Consider the following 19,624-nt stretch of genomic DNA (forward strand, 5'->3'; position numbering starts at 1 on the left):
CTATCAAGAGCAAACATTAATCTTGCGCATACCACTTCAGCTCGATGATGATGATCTTGACCGCAAAAAGATGGAATGCCTTTCTTGATTGTGCTTGCTTGACCAATCTTGTGGATTGCTCCCCCATAATCCATCATGGGAGAGCTTCTTCTTCTGTGCATCTTCACATATCCATGATCACCATATCGATGGCAAGATTCAAGCAAATGATCTCTTCGAGATGGCTCATCTTGAACTTGTACTTCATTTCTTCATTCTTCATCGTTGATGTCTTGAAGTTAAACTTGAGGGCTCACTTCATCTTCATCTTCATCTTCAAGACATACTTGACACTTGATCTTCTTCATTTGCTTCTTATTGCAATCTTGAAGCCAACATATGGTTCAAGCATTGCATATGGACAACTTCTACAAATATAACTCAATGCAAACATTAGTCCATAGGAGGCTCCATGCACTTTCACCGATAAGTGGATCCCATTGCACGCCAACAAAGTGGCACTGGATCCACCTATCAATTTTCGTGTCAATTTTAGATCAATGTACATTTAGTGTTTTTTAGACAACTTCAAAAAAATGTGATAGATTCTTATTATAAACGGGTACTCCCTCCATTCATGAATACAAGGCCACTACATTTACCGTTTCAAAATTTGACTGGTAATTTAGTTAATCAATTATAAGTTATAAGTCATTCAAAAGTATATCATCGAAAAGCTCTTTAAAATGTGCATTTGATCGTCTATAATTGGATGAAGGAAAATGTCCTTTTTAAACTTTGAATTCATAGAGGTTTGCTGAAATGAACCCTGAACTACAAATCCATGTCATTTGTACCCTGAACTTAAGAATCCCGATCCAAATCGAACCCTGAAGTTGTTTGGTACACCGGGAACACAACTATCCCTGCCGGGATTAGAGGCTACTCTCACTGACAGTGGTCCCAACTGTCATGTCAATCTTCTTCACTCAATTATTAATTTTCCTTCACCCCAAATCGATCCTTCATGGCCACACCGTCGGAGCTCTCCTATCCGCACAAGAACTCATCCTCAGTACAAGTGGTGCGCCCCCCACCTAGCCTTGCCACCACGCGCGCCTAGAGTAGAAGTCACCCGCAGACCCGTCTCAGCTCATCTCCGTGTTGGTGTAGAGTCCATAGACGGTGGTCATGCCAGATACAGGGGAGAAATGTTGGGGCGGGGCCGGCCATCCCAAAAGCAGGGGAGAATTGCGGGGTTGGGGCGTGGCCGGCCGGACGACAATGAGAGAAATAATTTGGGATTTTCTTTTATTCCATGGAAAACTGGTCTAGGGTTCGATTTCGGCCGGGATTCACCAATTCAAGGTACAAACGACCGGAATTTGAAATTCAGGGTTCATTTCGGCGAACATCTACGAATTCATTGCTTAAAATAGAATTTTTTTCTTTAGATGAATATAACTCATATTTAGTTGACTAAATTATTAATCAAAGTTTGCCTCGAATAACAAAGTAGCATTGTATTTTCAGAGGGACGAAGTACGGAATTAATATTTAGCTTGAAAAGTTATTGTTTTATGCGAGCAACTCGGCTTGATGACTTCGTTAATTTCAAGATCTAATCCATTGTCTCAATCTTCCGAAGGTGCTCCATATGAATAAATATATGCGCGTATATATGAGTGTCTACGTTTGTTGTGTTTCTCAAGGAAAAAAACTCAGCCCAACACCGCCTGAAGGCGGAACGGCGGATGCCGAGCCTGGTGGATGGAGTCGCCGAGTCGGTCGAGATTCCGTCCCACGCTCCCACGAAACTCTGTTACAAACGGCCACAATAAAATACAAGTAGTAAATTGGATGCAGCTACGTACGTGCCACTAACTATGGCAGTGTCCCCACTTGAGACTTGAGAGTCCACTGGTGGTGAGGTAAACCGATCGGATTTGCGTCCTAGATCAGTCCCACCTTCTCCTTTCTCCGGTTGCCAAGCCATGGCCGTCTTCCCCTCCGTCGGGAGGCCCAGACGACCCTTCCTCCTGGCGGCGGCAGCGGCCGTAGCGGTGCTGCTTCACGCGCTCGCCCGCGGCGCCGACGCTCAGCTCTCGGCGGGGTTCTACTCGTCCAGCTGCCCCACCGTGCACGGCGTCGTCCGGCAGGTCATGTCTCAGGCCGTCCTCAACGACACGCGCAGCGGCGCCGCCATCCTCCGCCTCTTCTTCCACGACTGCTTCGTCAGCGTACGTGCGCCACACAATCGTAATCAATCGTCGCATCGATTCTGGATTAATCATTCATATTATTCCCCCCTTTTGAACTGGACCGATTCCTTCCACTTCCCAGGGCTGCGACGCCTCGCTGCTGCTCGACGACACGCCCACCACGCCCGGCGAGAAGGGCGCCGGCCCCAACGCCGGCGGCTCCACCTTCGGCTTCGACGTCATCGACAACATCAAGACGCAGGTCGAGGCCGCCTGCCCCGGCGTCGTCTCCTGCGCCGACATCCTCGCCCTCGCCACGCGCGACAGCGTCAACCTGGTAAGCCAACCCTCTCCCCGCCACCGCTCTCGCGCTACCTAGCTACTAGCAACTTCTCCCACGCGCAACGCTCACCGCTCAACACTCGTGCGCGCGTGCAGCTCGGCGGGCCGAGCTGGGCGGTGCCGCTCGGCCGGCGCGACACGACGGTCCCCAACCCGGCCGACGCGGCGAAGCTGCCCGGCCCAGACTCCGACCTCGCCGGCCTCGTGGCCGCCTTCGCCGCCAAGGGCCTGACGCCGCGCGACCTCACCGCGCTCTCGGGCGCGCACACGGTGGGCATGGCGCGCTGCGTCCACTTCCGCACGCACGTCTACTGCGACGCCAACGTGAGCCCGGCGTTCGCGTCGCAGCAGCGCCAGGCGTGCCCGTCCTCGGGGGGCGACGCCAGCCTCGCGCCGCTCGACTCGGTCACCCCCAACGAGTTCGACAACGGCTACTACCGGGGACTCATGACCGGCGCCGGCCTCATGCGCTCCGACCAGGAGCTCTTCAACAACGGCCAGGTCGACTCGCTGGTGCGCCTCTACGGCACAAACCCCGCCGCCTTCTCCGCGGACTTCGCAGCGTCCATGATCAGGCTCGGGAACGTCGGCACGCTGACGGCGGCCAGCGGGGAGATCAGGATCGACTGCAGGAAGTTGAATTCATGATTTCATTACTACGTGTATAGAAGATCGTCACTTGTCAATTCGTTGAAATGGACATAACAGTGAATAGAAATGTGTCGAGCAATTAGTGAATTGATTGACTGATTATTATTCTCGCCTGAAGCTGTAGAGCCCTGTTGGCAAAACATAACATGCCTGACATGACACATCTTCATGAATTAGAAAATGGACAATACACATACTACATCACTACTAGTGATCATTTGCGTGGAGCAATTAAGCTTTGAGAACCAATTCACGGCTAGTCCAATTAGTGTTACATTTTCGATTTTACCATATTTGGAGGAAACTTCGCTGTACAGTCTTTTGGAATATCTGAATCGGGCACCTGAAAAGCCTAGTGTTCAACACAGGGTTGATTGTACTCGAAAAAAAGCATTGCTATATGCGTACGCGCTTGTGGCCTTCTAATCAGTTGTTGGCGTCTTGGCCATACCCGTGACCATCTTCTATCTGGCATTCGTGCTGCATTCCTGCTACAGATTTTCCGATTGATGCCGGCGGGACGCATACGTCGACGCCCAGCATGATGCGGTTCACGAACGGCTCTGAAACGTCTGGAAAGTGACTTGCCACCGAGCAAATGCGGCCGAATTGTCTCTAGTTTTAGGCGTGCGCTGCGCTGTCCAGCTGGGCCAGGATATGCAGATAGCCGTTCTTTGATTGGTACATGGCCGACTAAATTTGTTCAATCCTTGTTGGTCCATCCATGATTATATGCCCTTGGCGATGAAGATTCTGTTTGACGGATGTTTATTAGCGCATAGTTTTGTGTTTCTGTGGACACCCTTTTTCGGATAAGTTGGTCCAACCTGTCATCACTTGTTACTATTGATAGATTGCGTAATATGATTGTATTGATGTGCGGTAATTGGTGATTACATTGAGTCTCTTGGGCTGTTTATATAGTAGAGAGGACTTGAAGAGCAAGAAGCCTATTAGAGATAGATCTAGGTTACAATCATAAACTACCTAATATAACTAAACGTAATATACTCTAACACCCCCCCGCAGTGTCACCATCGAGCGCGACAATGTTGAGACTGGAGCGTATGTCGACGAAGGATGTAGGATGGAGTCCTTTGGTAAAAATATCTGCAAATTGTGCACTTGTTGGAACATGCAGAACACGAACTTCTCCAAGAGCAACCTTTTTCCGAACAAAGTGAATGTCGATCTCGATGTGCTTGGTACGGCGATGCTGCACAAGATTAGAGGCTATATAGACGGCTGAAATGTTGTCGCGGTAGACAATAGTGGCGTGCTCGATGGGGCGCTGGAGTTCCACAAGTAGTTGGCGAATCCAAACTGCTTCAGCAACAACATGCACAAACGCCTTGTATTCCGCTTCAGCCGAAGACCGAGATACCGTAACCTGCCTTTTCGATGACCAAGAAACAAGATTATCACCCAAATAAACACAAAAGCCAGATGTGGATCGTCGAGTGTCTAAACACCCTGTCCAGTCTGCATCAGAATAAACTGTCAAGCTTGTTGGGGAAGATGAGTTAAGTAACCCATGATCAAGAGTTCCTTTTAACAGTAGCAAAGAATCTTTTTGACATGAGAAAGATGAGGTAAACGAGGATCATGCATATAGAGACATGCTTGCTGAACTGAATAAGAGATATCGGGTCGAGTGAGAGTAGTATATTGTAAAGCACCAGTGAGACTACGATATAAGGTTGGATCTGGAACAGGATCACCGTCAGCCGATAGTTTAGTACCAACATCAGCCGGTGTACGACATGGTTGACAGTCAATCATGCCAGCTCGGTTTAAGAGATCCATAATATATTGTCGTTGAGAAAGAAAAAGAGTAGAAGATGTTCTAGTGGCAGTGACACCAAGAAAATGATGAAGTGATCCTAAATCAGTCATAGAAAATTCTTTGTTAAGAAGAGTGATGATATGTTTAAGAAAAGAATCGGAGGAAGCTGTAATAACAATATCATCTACGTATAAAAGAAGATATGCCGTGTGAGGGGAAGATTGGAAAATAAAGAGAGATGTGTCACATTTAGAAGGGATAAAACCAGTAGTTTGAATGAATGTAGAAAATCGTTGAAACCAAGCACGAGGAGCTTGTTTAAGAACATAGAGGGATTTCTTGAGAAGACAGACAAGATTTGGATTAGATGAATCTTCAAATCCAGATGGTTGTTGACAATAAACGGTTTCATTGAGAGTACCATTAAGAAATGCATTTTTAACATCAAGTTGATGAATAGGCCAAGACGAAGAAACTTCAAGATTGAGGATGATGCGAATAGTGCTTGGCTTGACAACATGGGAGAAGGTTTCATCAAAATCAATTCCTTGTTGTTGAGAAAAACCTCTGCAAACCCAACGAGCCTTGTAGCAAGCCAAAGACCCATCGGAGTTATACTTATGACGAAATACCCGATTCCCCGAGACAATATTGGCACCGGATGGTTTAGGAACGAGAGTCAATGTATTATTTTGAATAAGAGCATCAAATTCATCTTTCATGGCCGAGTGCCATAATGGATCAAGAAGAGCACGTTTGTAGGAGCTTGGGATATGTGAGATCGATGGAGTAGCTGAGAGATTGAGAAAACGTCGGGGAATATGAAAACCCTTTTTACCACGAGTACACATGACATGATCATTGGTAGGGATAGGTATGTGAACAACATTAGGAGAAGTGGATTAGTTGCTGGAGAAGAAGATGTAGTGGACGTGGGAGAGACTGTGTTAGAGGACGTGGTGACTGGAGAGTCTGCTGCGGCAGGAGAAGGTGACGCGGCGGGGTGCCGCGGGCTCACGGCAGGCTGCCGCGAGCTCTCGGCAGGAGGTGGTGCTGCCGCGGCAGGGGGCTCGGCTGCCACGGCGGGAGTTTCGGTAGGCACGAAAAGATGACGCGCCATGGGGGTAGGTGACGGTGAAATAGAATTAGGGATCGGCGGGGACTGAACGACAGAAAAGGGAAAAGTATTTTCATCGAAGGTGACATGACGGGATATAGGAACACGACCATAGGAAGGATCAAAACATCGCGATGCTTTGTGATCATCAGATGGACCTAAGTATATGCATGGCAAAGATCTTGGAGCTAGTTTATGGGCGGCGGTAGAGGAGATGTTAGGAAAACATAGACATCCAAAAACACGCAACTCAGAATAATCGGGGTGAGATAGAAAGAGAGATTGAAAGGAAGAATAAAGAGGACATGTTTTAGTTGGTCGTATGTTTAAAAGATATGTGGCTGTCCGTAGAGCCTCTGCCCAAAAACGTGGTGGAAGAGATGATTGGATTAGTAGGGTGCGTAAGATGGCGTTGATAGAACGAAGAGAACGTTCAGCCTTGCCGTTTTGAGGAGATGTGTATGGACAGGAAAAACGAAAAAGGATGCCTTGGGAGAGAAAGAAATGTCGATTTTGGTTATTATCAAATTCTTTTCCATTGTCACATTGGATGAAACGAATTGGAAGACCAAAGTGAGTTAGAACATATTGCCTAAAATTAATGAAAAGTTTGCGAACATCAGATTTGGCACGAAGAGGGAAGGTCCAAACATAATGAGAGTAATCATCTAAAATAACAAGATAATATTTGAACCCTGAAACACTTGGGACGGGAGAGGTCCATAAATCACAATGTAATAATTCAAATGGAAAAGTACTAGATGTAGTTGATGTGCCAAAAGGTAATCTAATGTGTTTGCCGCATTGACATGCATTACAAATAGAGGGATCATGAGAAGAACTAGAACTAGGGATGCTAAACTCTTGCGGCATGGATGACACGGTAGTTTTATTGGGGTGACCGAGACGACGATGCCATAGGTCGGCGGAGGCAATCATGGCTTAAGGTGTGGAGGTGGGTGCGCCATGGAGAGGATAGAGATCGCCCGAACTATTGTAACGAGCGAGGACCGCCCCCGTTTTCAGATCCTTCACAGATAAACCAAAGGGATCAAATTCTATGGAAACATTATTGTCAATGGTGAATTGACGAATAGAAATCAGATTTTAAATTAATGATGGAGCAATTAAAATATTTCGAAGGATAAAATTTGGTAGATTTTTAAAATTTGTGTTTGGATTAATGATATAAGAGTGACCGGTGCATGAGATTGGAATAGAGGATCCATCGCCAATGGTGATGGTAGAAAAGGGAGATGAGGAACAAGCTGGCAGAAAATCCATGTTTGAAGACATATGCGAGGAAGCACCAGAATCAAAAATCCAATCCGTACCTTCATGGTTGTTGAGTGTGAAATTGTTCATGGCAGCGAGGAAGGTGGCTTGGTCCCAGCTTGGTGGAGCGGTTGACGGAGCGGGAGACGCATGCATGTACTGAAGATCCGGAGGAGCGTGGTACATGTGGGGCAACGATGTCGGCGGAGCCATGTATTGCTGCGGTGACAGCATGTAAGTCGGCGAAGCCTGGGCGGTGTAGACCTGCTGCGGAGGACGAGGTGCGAAAAGCCTGGGTGCACTGATGGAGGGGTGGAGGCCGGGACTCCAGTGCCCGGTGTAGGCCGGTGGGCGCCGTACGGAGAGGGGGCCGACCAGGGCATCGGCCAGGCCTGAACGAGACCCGTCCATGGGTCATGCTGCGGCGGCCAAGGGGCCATGGAGGAGGGCGGTGGCGGCGCTGGTAATGTCGGCGCGGGTGGAGCTGGTACAGGAGCAGGTGGCCGCGGCGGAGGAGTCGACGCTGGAGCGGGTGGCCGATATACATGATTTTTGCCACGGTAGTTGGGGCTCGGACGCCATCCAGGAGGGGCCGTCGGTGGTGTAGAAGGAGTAGGCAGTAGGGGCGGGCGAAGCACCGTGTGAAACACCTGCGGAGGACGCCGGCCTTGCGAGCTTGATTCTGAGATTCGAGTTGCAAAATAGATCGCACTTCGGCGAAAGTTGGGTAAGGTTTCAGCAGTGGGATGAAGGCGACTTGCTTCTCAAATTGATCGCCGAGACCAATGAGAAGGGCGTTGATGAGGGTGCGGTCGGATCATCGAGTTCCCAAAGTTCGTCACCGATGGCCTTGATGCGTTGGCAGAAGACAGTGACGAGGGAGTCGCCTTGAGTGCTGGTGCGGAGCTCGATGTGAAGAGCGTTGACACGCGAGTTGGAGTTGTCCTGAAAGGGCTGCTGAAGGGCGGCCCATAGTTGGGCAGCCGTGGCGTCGTAGGTGGAGACCAGGTTGAAGAGCTCGGTGGAGATCCTGGTGTAGATCCATTGGATGACGGTGAGGTCCTCCTTGACCCAGCGTGGATCGGTGGGCCGAGGTGTCGAGGCAAGTTTGATGTGATCGCGGAGGCCGCAGCGATCGAGATGAACATGGAAGAGGTGGCGCCAATGGTAAAAGTTATGCTTGGAGAGATCGAGGACGATCGGGACGAATGGAGAAACGTCGGCGATCGTGTCGGCTGGGGTAAGTTGTGGGGGCTGTGAATTTTGTTGGCGATTTTGGTGGAGAGTAGAGGTAGAGGAAGAAGATAGATCGGCGTAGGCGCGCGCCTCGGCCGCGGTCCAGAGTGGACGCGATGGCGGCAGCGGCGGAGTGGGCGAAGCCATCTAGGTGCGGAAAACCTAGGCGTCCGATACCATGATAGATTGCGGAATATGATTGTATTGATATGCGGTAATTGGTGATTACATTGAGCCTCTTGGGCTGTTTATATAGTAGAGAAGACTTGGAGAGCAAGAAGCCTAGTAGAGATAGATCTAGGTTACAATCATAAACTACCTAATATAACTAAACATAATATACTCTACCAACTATGCTCCGAAATGCTCCTCCCGGGTCGTCCGCGTGGACGACTCCAGAGGTCCACAACCCTGGCCACCTTGTAGACGTGTTGTCCTGGCCTTCGATGCCGCCAGTGGCGGCGGTGGTGGTAACCGACCGTCGAAGATGGGCGGCGCACCGGCGGCCGTTCCTTCGCGCGCAGAGATGGTGCCATGTTGTGCGTGCATTCGGGGTCGGGGGGGGGGGGGGCGAGGATGTGTAGTTGACCGTGGAGGCATGGTGGTACGGCCAGGTGCAATTTGTGGGACGCCGACGAAATCCGTGCGGGGCAAGCCAATCTAGACTAGTTATGTGCTGGTCACACGGCAAGGCGGCGTTGGGCATCGGGATCATGGGGCGGCGCGCTCAGGCTCCGGGAGCTGCGGCGGGTTGAGCGAGCCTGCTCTAGGCCCAATCTAGGCTCGGGTTTCGGGTTGAGAAAATGTCTGTTGATGGTCTACGCTGCGGCTGGCGGTCGGGCGCTCTCTGTTCGGATTCTTGATAGTTCGTCTCCTCCTCGGCCGCCGGGCGCCGGTGGCGTGGGGGCTGCGGGTGCGGTTTTCAATAAAGGGGGTTATCCTAGGGTTCCACTTCTGGGAAGATGGTGACGTTTCTGAGGTTGGTCCTTCTTTATCTAGCTGGAGTGGTGAGTTCTGGAAAGCTTCGTCGGTGAATGTAACAGTGCATCTTATGCCTGGAATTTGCTGGATCGACTGGTATTCAATCGTGCGCACTCATGCTTCTAATTAGACCGGTTGGTTCTAAAGGGAGCGGCGCTGAGATATTTTCGGTGTTGCCATCAGATGACATTCTAGTTCATGGTGAGATCAGGGGTGGAGAATATCATGAAGGCTGGATTGAAGGACTAGCAATTGTGGTTCCATCCTCTGTGATGTTGAGGGACTTGCTTGGTGCTCCGGGTTACGCAATAGTAGTATGCAAGTGGGGGTGGCAGCAGTGGTGGAGCTAGGATTGAAGCAAGCCCGGGCCAAAAATTAAGGATAAAAATCAATTATAAAAAACTCTTGTAATAGCGCAAAAGAATTACTTTGGGGAGTTGATTCAGTTTGATTAGCATTTTTGCTTTGAGGAATTTCTTCGGATTGATGCATTCTATGTTGAGATGGATGGAAAATATCGCTTCATCTTCTATTCCTAAACTTGAAATCAATTACAAACAATTGTGAAACTATATTTACTCATCCTCTATTCGACTATTCCCACTTGCCATCCCTCATTACATGTCTATTTGTTAAACAAAAAGTTACCCGACAGTTGGAGATCGATCAACTCAACAGCATAGGGCTAGAAATCGCGGGCAGTGGCCTAGGGCAGGGACGCGGGGCGATGCAGCAGTGACGGAGCCCAGAGGTGGCGCCGCGGCGGCAAGTATGCAGGCAGGCAGGGGCGACCGGTGTGGGTGTCACTACCTTTAAAAATCTTTAAAGGCAATAAAAAAAGTGCTGTATCAAATCCTGTAGGGAAAAATCATTTAAGGCACAATTTTAAAGTGCCCCTAAAAATAGATTTTTTGAGGCACTATTGAAAATGCCTTTAAAAATAGATTTTTTGAGGCACTTTTAAAACTGCCTTACATTATAATTTGTGGCACTATTGAAAATGCTTTTAAAATAGATTTTTTAAGGCACTATTGAAAATACCCTTAAATCAATATTAGTCATTATGCCATAATGCCTCTAAAAACAATTGTAGGCATTATATAATATGCCTCTAAGAACAATTAAAGGCAATAATTTGCAGGCACCTAAAACATGAATTCAAGCTCACATTGTAGGTAAATTTCATATATATTATGATAAACAACTAATTATTACGCAGCAGACATATATATGGCTTTTATCCATTCAAAACATCACAAAGTTCTATTGTTTGCAACATTCAATTCAAGTTACAGGACTGAATTCAGTCAATTTGGAACTATAAATTCTTAGCTGTTGCAATTATACAAGCTTGTACATGCTTCATGTTAGCATCTAACGACATATTGGCCGAGTATCTCGCTCCATCCTTTCCTCGTGCCGGTTCATCTCATCCTGGAAAAATAATATTTAAGCGTTATTTAGCATTGAAACAGCAGGAGCATAAATAACTGGTATAATCTATCTTCTCCATGTAAGTACACATCAATAACGAACTTACAGTCCAACTGGAGAACAAAATAAAGCATTCTATATAACAAACCAACCCATGATTCCCCAAATTCGACACCAAATCAACTACCCAAGCATTGACTGATCAGCATGCATATATGGCAAGTATTTGAGGTTTCAGCCTACATACCTGAGATAACTTATGGCATCCTCTGTAGTAATCTTACGAAAATCCTAGGCCACGGAATGCGTTTTGCTTGAGCATTCCCCAGTGACAAACAATGACCAATGTATTTGAGGAAAAGAAGTGGAATAAGTAACTAAAGTACCACTCGGTCTTTTGTTGAACAAGTGGAAGGGACTCGTAGTTCCCAGAACTAGCATTATTTATCATAAGTATTACAGCACTCAATCACGGTATACAAATTTGAGAGATAAAGCATTATGTTCAGAAATGAGATTATTTAAACAGCATAATAAGACCACAAGACATTATTCATGTGAGATGAGACACCTGCATATATCCATTGAAGTTGTTATGAAGAAAATATTAATGATTTTGATTCTGGTTTCCTCAGTTGATTCAGTTGCAGGAACTAGAGGTTGTTAGATGGAGGGAACTTACAACCTTGAGAGTCAACTCGAGTCCGGTTTGTTCGTGCTTTTTGGCCATGGATCACAGTGCCTATGTCTCTTGAAATACATATTTGCCTGGTGTTTTACCAATCCCAGATTTTTACTGCAAAGTACAATGTTTGAGTTAGCACTATAACAACATAGCAGGTTAGCAGGTGGAAATCACAATTATGTCAAGTACTGAAATTATTGACAGTTACAGAAAAATTCTGATATAAACTCGAGCCAAATTAAATCTCATAGCACACCCAATCCCAACAGTCAGCGATTAGTTGCATTACAAGTTTATTTGGTTTATCTGACAACAGCTAAAGTACCAAGTACCAGATCTTTCTATATAGTATAGAGTATAGACAAGATTCATATGGTGCCAATTCAACAACAACAAAGAAGCATGTTATCTAGAGACTGTAACATGCCCAACCTGACATCTAGTACACACGCATAAATTCACATGACAATGTCAGTCTATAACACCTAAGCATAGTGAAGTTAATAGTGAGTACATATAATTATATTTAATCAGATCAAGACGTACATATCGTCTACAGCAGATGCGAAACGGAAATAATGATATTCAGTGGGTCGACATTTTAATTTTGGTAAGCACGATCTCACAATTATTTGTGGTATACTTTAGCCAGAATCAATAGGCAATTCACTGGAAGTATGATATGTGCCAGAATATTCAGTTTTTACCTTGATACCCACAGGGTTAGCAATGCCTCTGAGAAACTGCACATGGGCACCATCAAGCTGGCTAGAACGCTCGCCACGCCACAAGAAATGGGAAGACCAGTCATAATAGAGACCAGAGGTGGAATCCCCAGGAGTAATTATTGTTAAGTATTATAGAACACGTGTATAGGATTAAGCATACATAATTTTTTTACAAACAGATGCCCTGCTACACAATATCACAAACACCTTGTGAGCATACACTACTTTAGCCCTGCCAGTTCCAAATTCCTGAGATAATTACAAAAACCCACCACAATTGCGGCTAGGGTTTCAAAAAATCACCACCTTTCATATTTTTGACAGAAAACCACCGGTTTGGTGTAATAGCGTGACAAATACCCACCACTTCATGAAATGAGGACGGTTTAGCGGGTTAAGCACCAAATTGTAACACCCCAAATTTCAATAAAAAGAAAGTTAGAGAATTCCAGAGAGCAAAAATTTCAAACAAACAAAAACTTTTTAAATTGCATATAGTACCATGCATAGGACTTGTGCATTTGATTGATATGCCATGATGATTGCTATTACTTGTATTTGATATGCTCTAAAACCCTAATGTGATCATATGAAGATCACCAACCAAATAAATCAAAAAGGAAGAAAATCCAATAAATGAAAAACCCTAAAAACCCTAACGTATGCTCTATGGCATTTTTTTATAAATTTTGACCCTAGACCAATTTGGTCTTCACCATTAGTTGAATAATGTTATTAAACACTTATTACAACTTTTGGGAATCAAAGAATCACAATTGAAATAATTTTCAAATGCAAAACTAGCTCACATATGATAATGGTCAAAACTGAAATTTATAGTCTGATCACTACTTTGAGCCATTGCCATTCAATTTTATCAAACCAAATCTTGCTAACTCTTTGCACCATTTCAAAGTCAACATCAAGGTGAACAACTTTTGTAAAGATCACCATGCCAAAATCATTCTTGATCATTAGCTATGCTCATCCAAAGATTCAACTTTTTAACATATGCAACAATCTCCACTTAGCCAAATTTTGCAAATTCTTGAATTCTACAATTCCACCACCACCTCTAATCATCTCTGGTCAATTACAACTTATCTAAACACACACATTTCAAATAGATTCACCTTTTGAATTAAATCAAATTTGGACAAATTCATAAATCTCCAAATATGGCACTATTACACACTATTGCAAATAGTGATTCTACTCCCTCTAATCTACCCCAACCTACACCATTGTGTCCCCTGGTCCCCTCTAACACTAAGTGCTGCATAGCAATGCTAAGGAGAGGAGGAGGGCAGCTAGGGCATGGCCATGCCGGCCATGTCGCCCAACCCGACTCACTCCCCTCTCTCCCATTGCTTCTCTGCCCTGGCCACCACGCCACAGCACGCCACCACATCTCCTACGCCACCCTAGCACCGCCATGGTCGAGCTCGACGACGACAATGGCCGGAGATCGCGCGCCAGGATCGGCCCTGGACGCCGCTCGCGTCGCGCCAGCACGTGCATGGACACACTCAGTACACGCGCCGCGCCACCACCCTGCACTCACCCTGGCCCCGCTTGCAACGCCTTGAGCATCACCACGCCACCTGGACGCCGCCAGACATGGCCACGACCAGACCCTGGACCGCCGCCGTCGTGGACGGGGAAGAAGATCCGCCGTTGCCGCGACCTGCCTGGAAGCAACGCGACCCAACCAAGCCTCCCCCGACCAAGCTGTCGCTGCCATTAGACTCGCCTGGACACGTAGAGCACTGCCATGACCTCGCCTAGCTCGACCACCCGCCGGAAACGCCGCGCCATGGTCGAACGCCACCCTGCCCCGCAGCACCCATGCGCTGCTATAAAAGGAGAGCTCCCCTGAGCAATCCAAGCACACCACCGCACTCCCCACCTCTCACAGCTACTCAACCACCTCACCACTCATCTGTTTCACGCCGGAGCAAGGCCAATCGCGAGCTCGCTGCCGCGGAAGCTCTGCAGAGATCGCCGGTGAACCAGGCCACCTCAGGCGACGCCACCTGTACCTGGAGCTTCGTCGTCGTCCACATCTACCCCAAGCACACTACCATCCCTCGCTGGAGCACTGGTTAGCCCTCCGACCCCCTACCGCCGCCGCCAGAGCGTCGGGTTCTCGTCGGAGACGACGATGAACCACGGCCGTTCGATCGATTTCTAATCCAACGCCCCACACTGAAACTTACCGCTTCGGCATTTAAGAGCCGCTGACATGCGGGATCCTCTGCCAGGCAGCCCGCGCGGCACTGGACCGTGGCTGGGCTGGCCTTGGGCCGTTTAATTTGAATCTGGCCCAGTAGCTTTTCCCGCCGGCCTTTTTATTCAAACTAGAGTTAATTAATTCCAAATGATTTTGAATACTGCCTCCACTTTGAAATTCATTATATTTAAATTGGCTAAACCAAATTTGATGAACTTTATATTGTTGGAAAGCTAGTGAAATTATCTACAACATGCCACTGGTCCCATGACCAGATTCCTTGTAGAATTAATTTGATAAAAATAACAAGGCAGGGACTTTTACCTATTCAAATAATTCTTAAAAATCAACCAAAATAGATATTAAGTTAATTCCAACTCTAATAGCTCACAATTGACTTACGCTAATTGTTTATGCAATAAAATGGTGTGGTCACTTTGCATGATCATGCCCTAGTTTAATTAATGGATAATTTGACTAGTTTAACTAGTTGATATTGTCCAAAACTATTAATTAATTCATATGAAGTCTTAAACTTCATTTAAATCTTGTCTCACATGAATTCATGGGATGTTTGGACCACTGGTCCCAACTCTCTTATATGAATTACTTAGAGATTTAAATCATATGTAGTGTAATTAAATGATATGAGGTGATCCACCTCACTTAAATCATGTTCTCAAATGATGATGATGAACATTTGGCTTAGGTCAATATAAGTTCATCTATGCTTGTTTGAGAAATTAAATCTTAAGAAGAATTCAATGAGAGGAAATTATTTCTCAAGAACCCTATGGAAACTATCATTTACATATTAAATACAAAGAAGTGAATTCTATTCAAACAACACAACCCATGCACTCTAAGTAGATTATTTGTGTGCATAGAATAGTTTGTGTGTTTATATGTGATATATGGAATAGCCATTGAATTAGTGAGTAATTATACTCGTATTCAAATTTAGACGGTAGCACCGGAGAGTACGCCGAAGAAGAAGGTTGCTACCAAGAGGAGGAGGAGGAACAGTTTGAGAACTACCAAGGCAAGCTAATATTCTTGCAAAGTGCAAAGCTCCTTGGGGCAAGGCACCATGATTCTTACCTTTTCTTACATAAGCCTATCCCAAATTTTTACCTTACAAGTTTTTACTTGTTTTCTCAATGAGTTACTTTTATAGTTAACTTTGGTCAAGGTACAAGTTGATTACTAGAGTAGTGAAGTTAGTCTCCATCAAGCAAAGCAAGGTAGCACCCCTCATGATTTAGAGCTAGTGCTAAATGAATAAAATTTGACTACTCTAGATGGGAACATGTGAATTTGAAACCTTGGAATGATGATGCATTCCATTGAATGATTTTTGAAGGTGAATGTGACAAAGAGAAGATGGTGATTTTTGATAAACATGATGTTGGTTTGAATGCGATACCTTTCCAATTAGTAAGTACCCCCACAATACCTGATTATGGGTAGGGCTTAACTGGAAGTTTATGCATCTTAGTATGGGTTCCCTCTGAACACACGTCATAGGGGTTACGCTTGAGGCTGCCTCCGTTGTTGAGAAATGATGTGAAATTGAGGTGAATTGTACGGCCAAGCCTGTGCGGTTCCCGAGGTTGTGATTGGTCTTCACTGGGAGGCCAAGCTCATGGGGAGAGGTGCTCATACTAGGATTTGTAAGTGAAAGGTTATGGTTGATGATCCGCGTACTGTGTTACGATGATTCGGGGTAATCCTGACGGATGAAATCAAATGTTGTGGCACAAGTGTGCAACCTCTGAAGAGTGTAAACCTATTCGAATAGCCGCGTCCACGGTTACGGACGGTTGGAAAGGCCATACAGTTTCCGATGTCATATCTTTGAAAAATGATGTTGAAAGATGATGGTGAAATGACTTGTGGTGAATTGAATTGAAATCACCACTTGAAGGGTGGGAATGACACTAATGTTCCCACTTGAGTTAGTTAGCACTTGAATAAGCTTTTTCTCAAATATTGTGAACTAAAACTAGCTTTATGCAAATAAACTAGAGCTTAGCCAACCATACTAGAATGTCTAGCACTTACATTAGTATTAGTTTGCGAGTACTTAAAGTACTCACGGCTTTGTCCCTGGCTATTCAAATGGCCAGAGTATGAAGATGAACAAGGCGACGACCAGCAGGACGCCTACGACAACTAGGAGTCTTCCGACGTCAAGCGTTGGCCTGTGGACTAGAGAGTCCTTGTATCTTACGCTTACGCTTCCGCTATGAACTATGAACTTGTGTTTGTTCGTTGATCAATAGATCAACTATTCGTGTAATATGGATCATGTGATTCCAAATTTGTAAGACTTATGGTTTGTAATGAATGATGACTGTGATACTTAACTATTATGCCTCGCAACAACAATATTCCTGGGATTGCGATGTATGACATAATAGGCATCCGGACTTAAAAACCCGGGTGTTGACAAGTTGGTATCAGAGCCATTGTTTGACCTTAGAAGACCTTAGTTAGAATGGGCGTTCTGAAAAACTTAACTTTGAAATCAAATGAAAGAAAATATTTGTGAAAATTTACTACTCTTGTCTTTGAGACTTTGCCAAAATTTGATGAATCGTGTTCTATCTTATTTGAATCAACTTAAAATTTTGCCACACTTTACACTCTCTAACTCACTCAACCAATTCTCTTTCAGATGGAGCCGAATGAACCCATCAACACCAAGTTTTATCAGCTTGGGAACGGAGGGAGCTTGATCTTCGAGCACGACCTCAACGCCATCTCTGACTTCCTTGGGCGCCCACACCCTGAGTTCCACGGGGTTCAGCTGGACGACACGTCCGGAGGAGAGTTGCAGTGGGTGATCACTGCCGACTTGAGGGGCAAGATGGAGCCTCCCACCTCGGAGAGGATCCTCTTCTCCTTCCGCGAGAGCAACTGGCTCGACGGACTCGCACGTGGCCTTTAGGAGGCACTTGCGCGCCTCTGTGGACAGAATGTGGTGCGCATCCTCGCCTCTCGCTACGCCCACCTTGTGAGGCGTGATGCTGCGGGAGTGCCCATGGAGCTGCACCCGCACCCGGAGTTGAGGCACCATGCTGAGCACCTGGACTTCATGCTCTACCAGACTCAGAGGGACCTCGACGCCACTCGCGCTTACGCGAACCAGACCCATGCTCACATCACCGAGCAGGGTGAGGCGATCAAGCTACTCAACAACGACCGCAAGAGCCTTCACCAGCAGCGTGCCAAGAAGGACGCTACGATTCGTCGCCTTCGCGCCTGGATCGCGTCACTTGAGGCCACTGTCAAGGCCCAGGAGGATCAGATTCGTCAGCTGGAGGATGACGACGGAGGAATTGACATTCAGGGAGGAGACGCCTTCCTGAGTGACGACAACGACTTTGAGGAGGACGAGAACACCGAGGAGGAGGACTACGAGTTCCTGGAGGCAGGACCCTACGACTACGTCCGATCGATGTCGAGGATGAGGAGTAGTTGCACTAGTCTCACTTATGTAGGTGTGAGTTGTATCCCGTCCCTTGTATCGTAGCATGAGAATGGTTCTTAAAACCATTGGAGTATGTGTGTTAGCTTGTACTATGTGTTGCATGAATGAATGAATGTTATGTTTGTCATGAAAAGATTACAAGTTTTCAAATTGTTTTCAAACTTAACCAAAATGAACCATAGAATGTTTCCCTCTTATCTCATGATCTTCTATATCTTCAGATGGCCCCTCCCAATCGCACCAACGACGCGATGTTGCAACTACTGCAGACCATGCTTGCCGACAGGGAAACAGAAAGAGCTGAACGCCAAGCCAACCTCATCGCTTTGCAGAACATTGCAAACCAAGGCCATGGAAATCATGACCACCCCGGATCCAAGCTCAAGAACTTCCAAAACACCAATCCCCTGGTGTTTAGCAAGACCGAGGAACCCCTCGACGCCGACGATTGGCTCCAGACTATGGAGAACAATCTGGAGGTAGCCGGAGTGGAAGCCAACGAGAAAGTCTTGTTTGCCACCCACTATCTCGCTGGACCAGCCCGCACTTGGTGGACAAGCACCCGTGCCATGAACGGAGGACAGTTCATGACTTGGGAGGATTTCAAGCTCAAGTTCAGCAAGTACCATGTACCCCCGGGTCTTATCAAAAAGATGAGGGATGAGTTCCGTGAACTGAAACAAGGTTGCATGACGGTGGTTGAATACCGCGACAAGTTTCTCACACTGTCGAGGTATGCCCCTGATGAGACCGACACCGCTGAGAAGAGGAAGGAGAGATTCCTGAACGGACTGCATGATGAGATGCAGACTGTCGTCATCAACATCCCCTTCGCCGACCTCGAAGCCCTTGTCGACTCCGCCATCCAGATGGAGGGCAAGTTGAACCAAGCCAATGAGAACCGCAAGCGCCGCATGGCAAATCAGAGTGGATCAAGCCACCCCCAAAAGTATCGCCCTAGCTCAAGCGGAGGTTTCACTCCGAGAAACAACAAGCCCCCGATGCAGAACTCGCGCCCCGGTTATCAGAACCGGAGTGGAGGAAACTCCAAGCCTGGAGGCTACAACAACAACAACTACAACAACAACTACTACTACAACCGCGCTCCGCCCCGAGCCCCCAACAACAACAACAACAACAACAACACCAACACCGCCCCAGAACCGGAAGTAACGCCGTCCCCGTTGCGAACAAGCAAGACAAGACCACCATCACTTGTTATGAGTGTGGTGTAGTGGGGCACTACTCCAACGAGTGTCCCAAGCGTCTTGCCAAGCTCGCCGACAACACCGCTGCACCTGCTCAGCAGCAATACCGTGTCTCCACCGGCAAGAAGTTCGCCCCCAACAACCCCAATAACCGCAACGGCCGCCTCTACCACATGAACGCCGAAGAAGCCCAGGAAGCACCAGATGTTGTACTGGGTATGTTTTCTGTCAACCACATCCCTGCCAGAGTGTTGTTTGATTCCGGAGCATCT

The 19,624-nt window shown here is 46.7% G+C and overlaps 2 protein-coding genes across 2 annotated transcripts; one reads left to right on the forward strand and one right to left on the reverse strand.

Annotated features, from left to right (window-relative positions):
- Positions 1-1,845: 1,845 nt before the first annotated feature.
- On the forward strand, positions 1,846-3,260 carry LOC127321015 (peroxidase P7). The gene is made up of 3 exons (XM_051350069.2): positions 1,846-2,219; positions 2,323-2,517; positions 2,619-3,260. Exons 1-3 carry the CDS (start codon positions 1,974-1,976, stop codon positions 3,168-3,170), a joined length of 993 nt encoding a protein of 330 aa, XP_051206029.1. The 5' UTR covers positions 1,846-1,973; the 3' UTR covers positions 3,171-3,260.
- Positions 3,261-8,086: 4,826 nt separating this feature from the next.
- LOC139832451 (uncharacterized) lies at positions 8,087-8,734 on the reverse strand. Its single transcript, XM_071822215.1, has one exon. It carries the CDS (start codon positions 8,732-8,734, stop codon positions 8,087-8,089), a length of 648 nt encoding a protein of 215 aa, XP_071678316.1.
- Positions 8,735-19,624: the final 10,890 nt, after the last annotated feature.

Source organism: Lolium perenne, chromosome 6 (assembly GCF_019359855.2).
Source record: "Lolium perenne isolate Kyuss_39 chromosome 6, Kyuss_2.0, whole genome shotgun sequence".
In the NCBI taxonomy this organism is placed as follows: domain Eukaryota; kingdom Viridiplantae; phylum Streptophyta; class Magnoliopsida; order Poales; family Poaceae; genus Lolium; species Lolium perenne.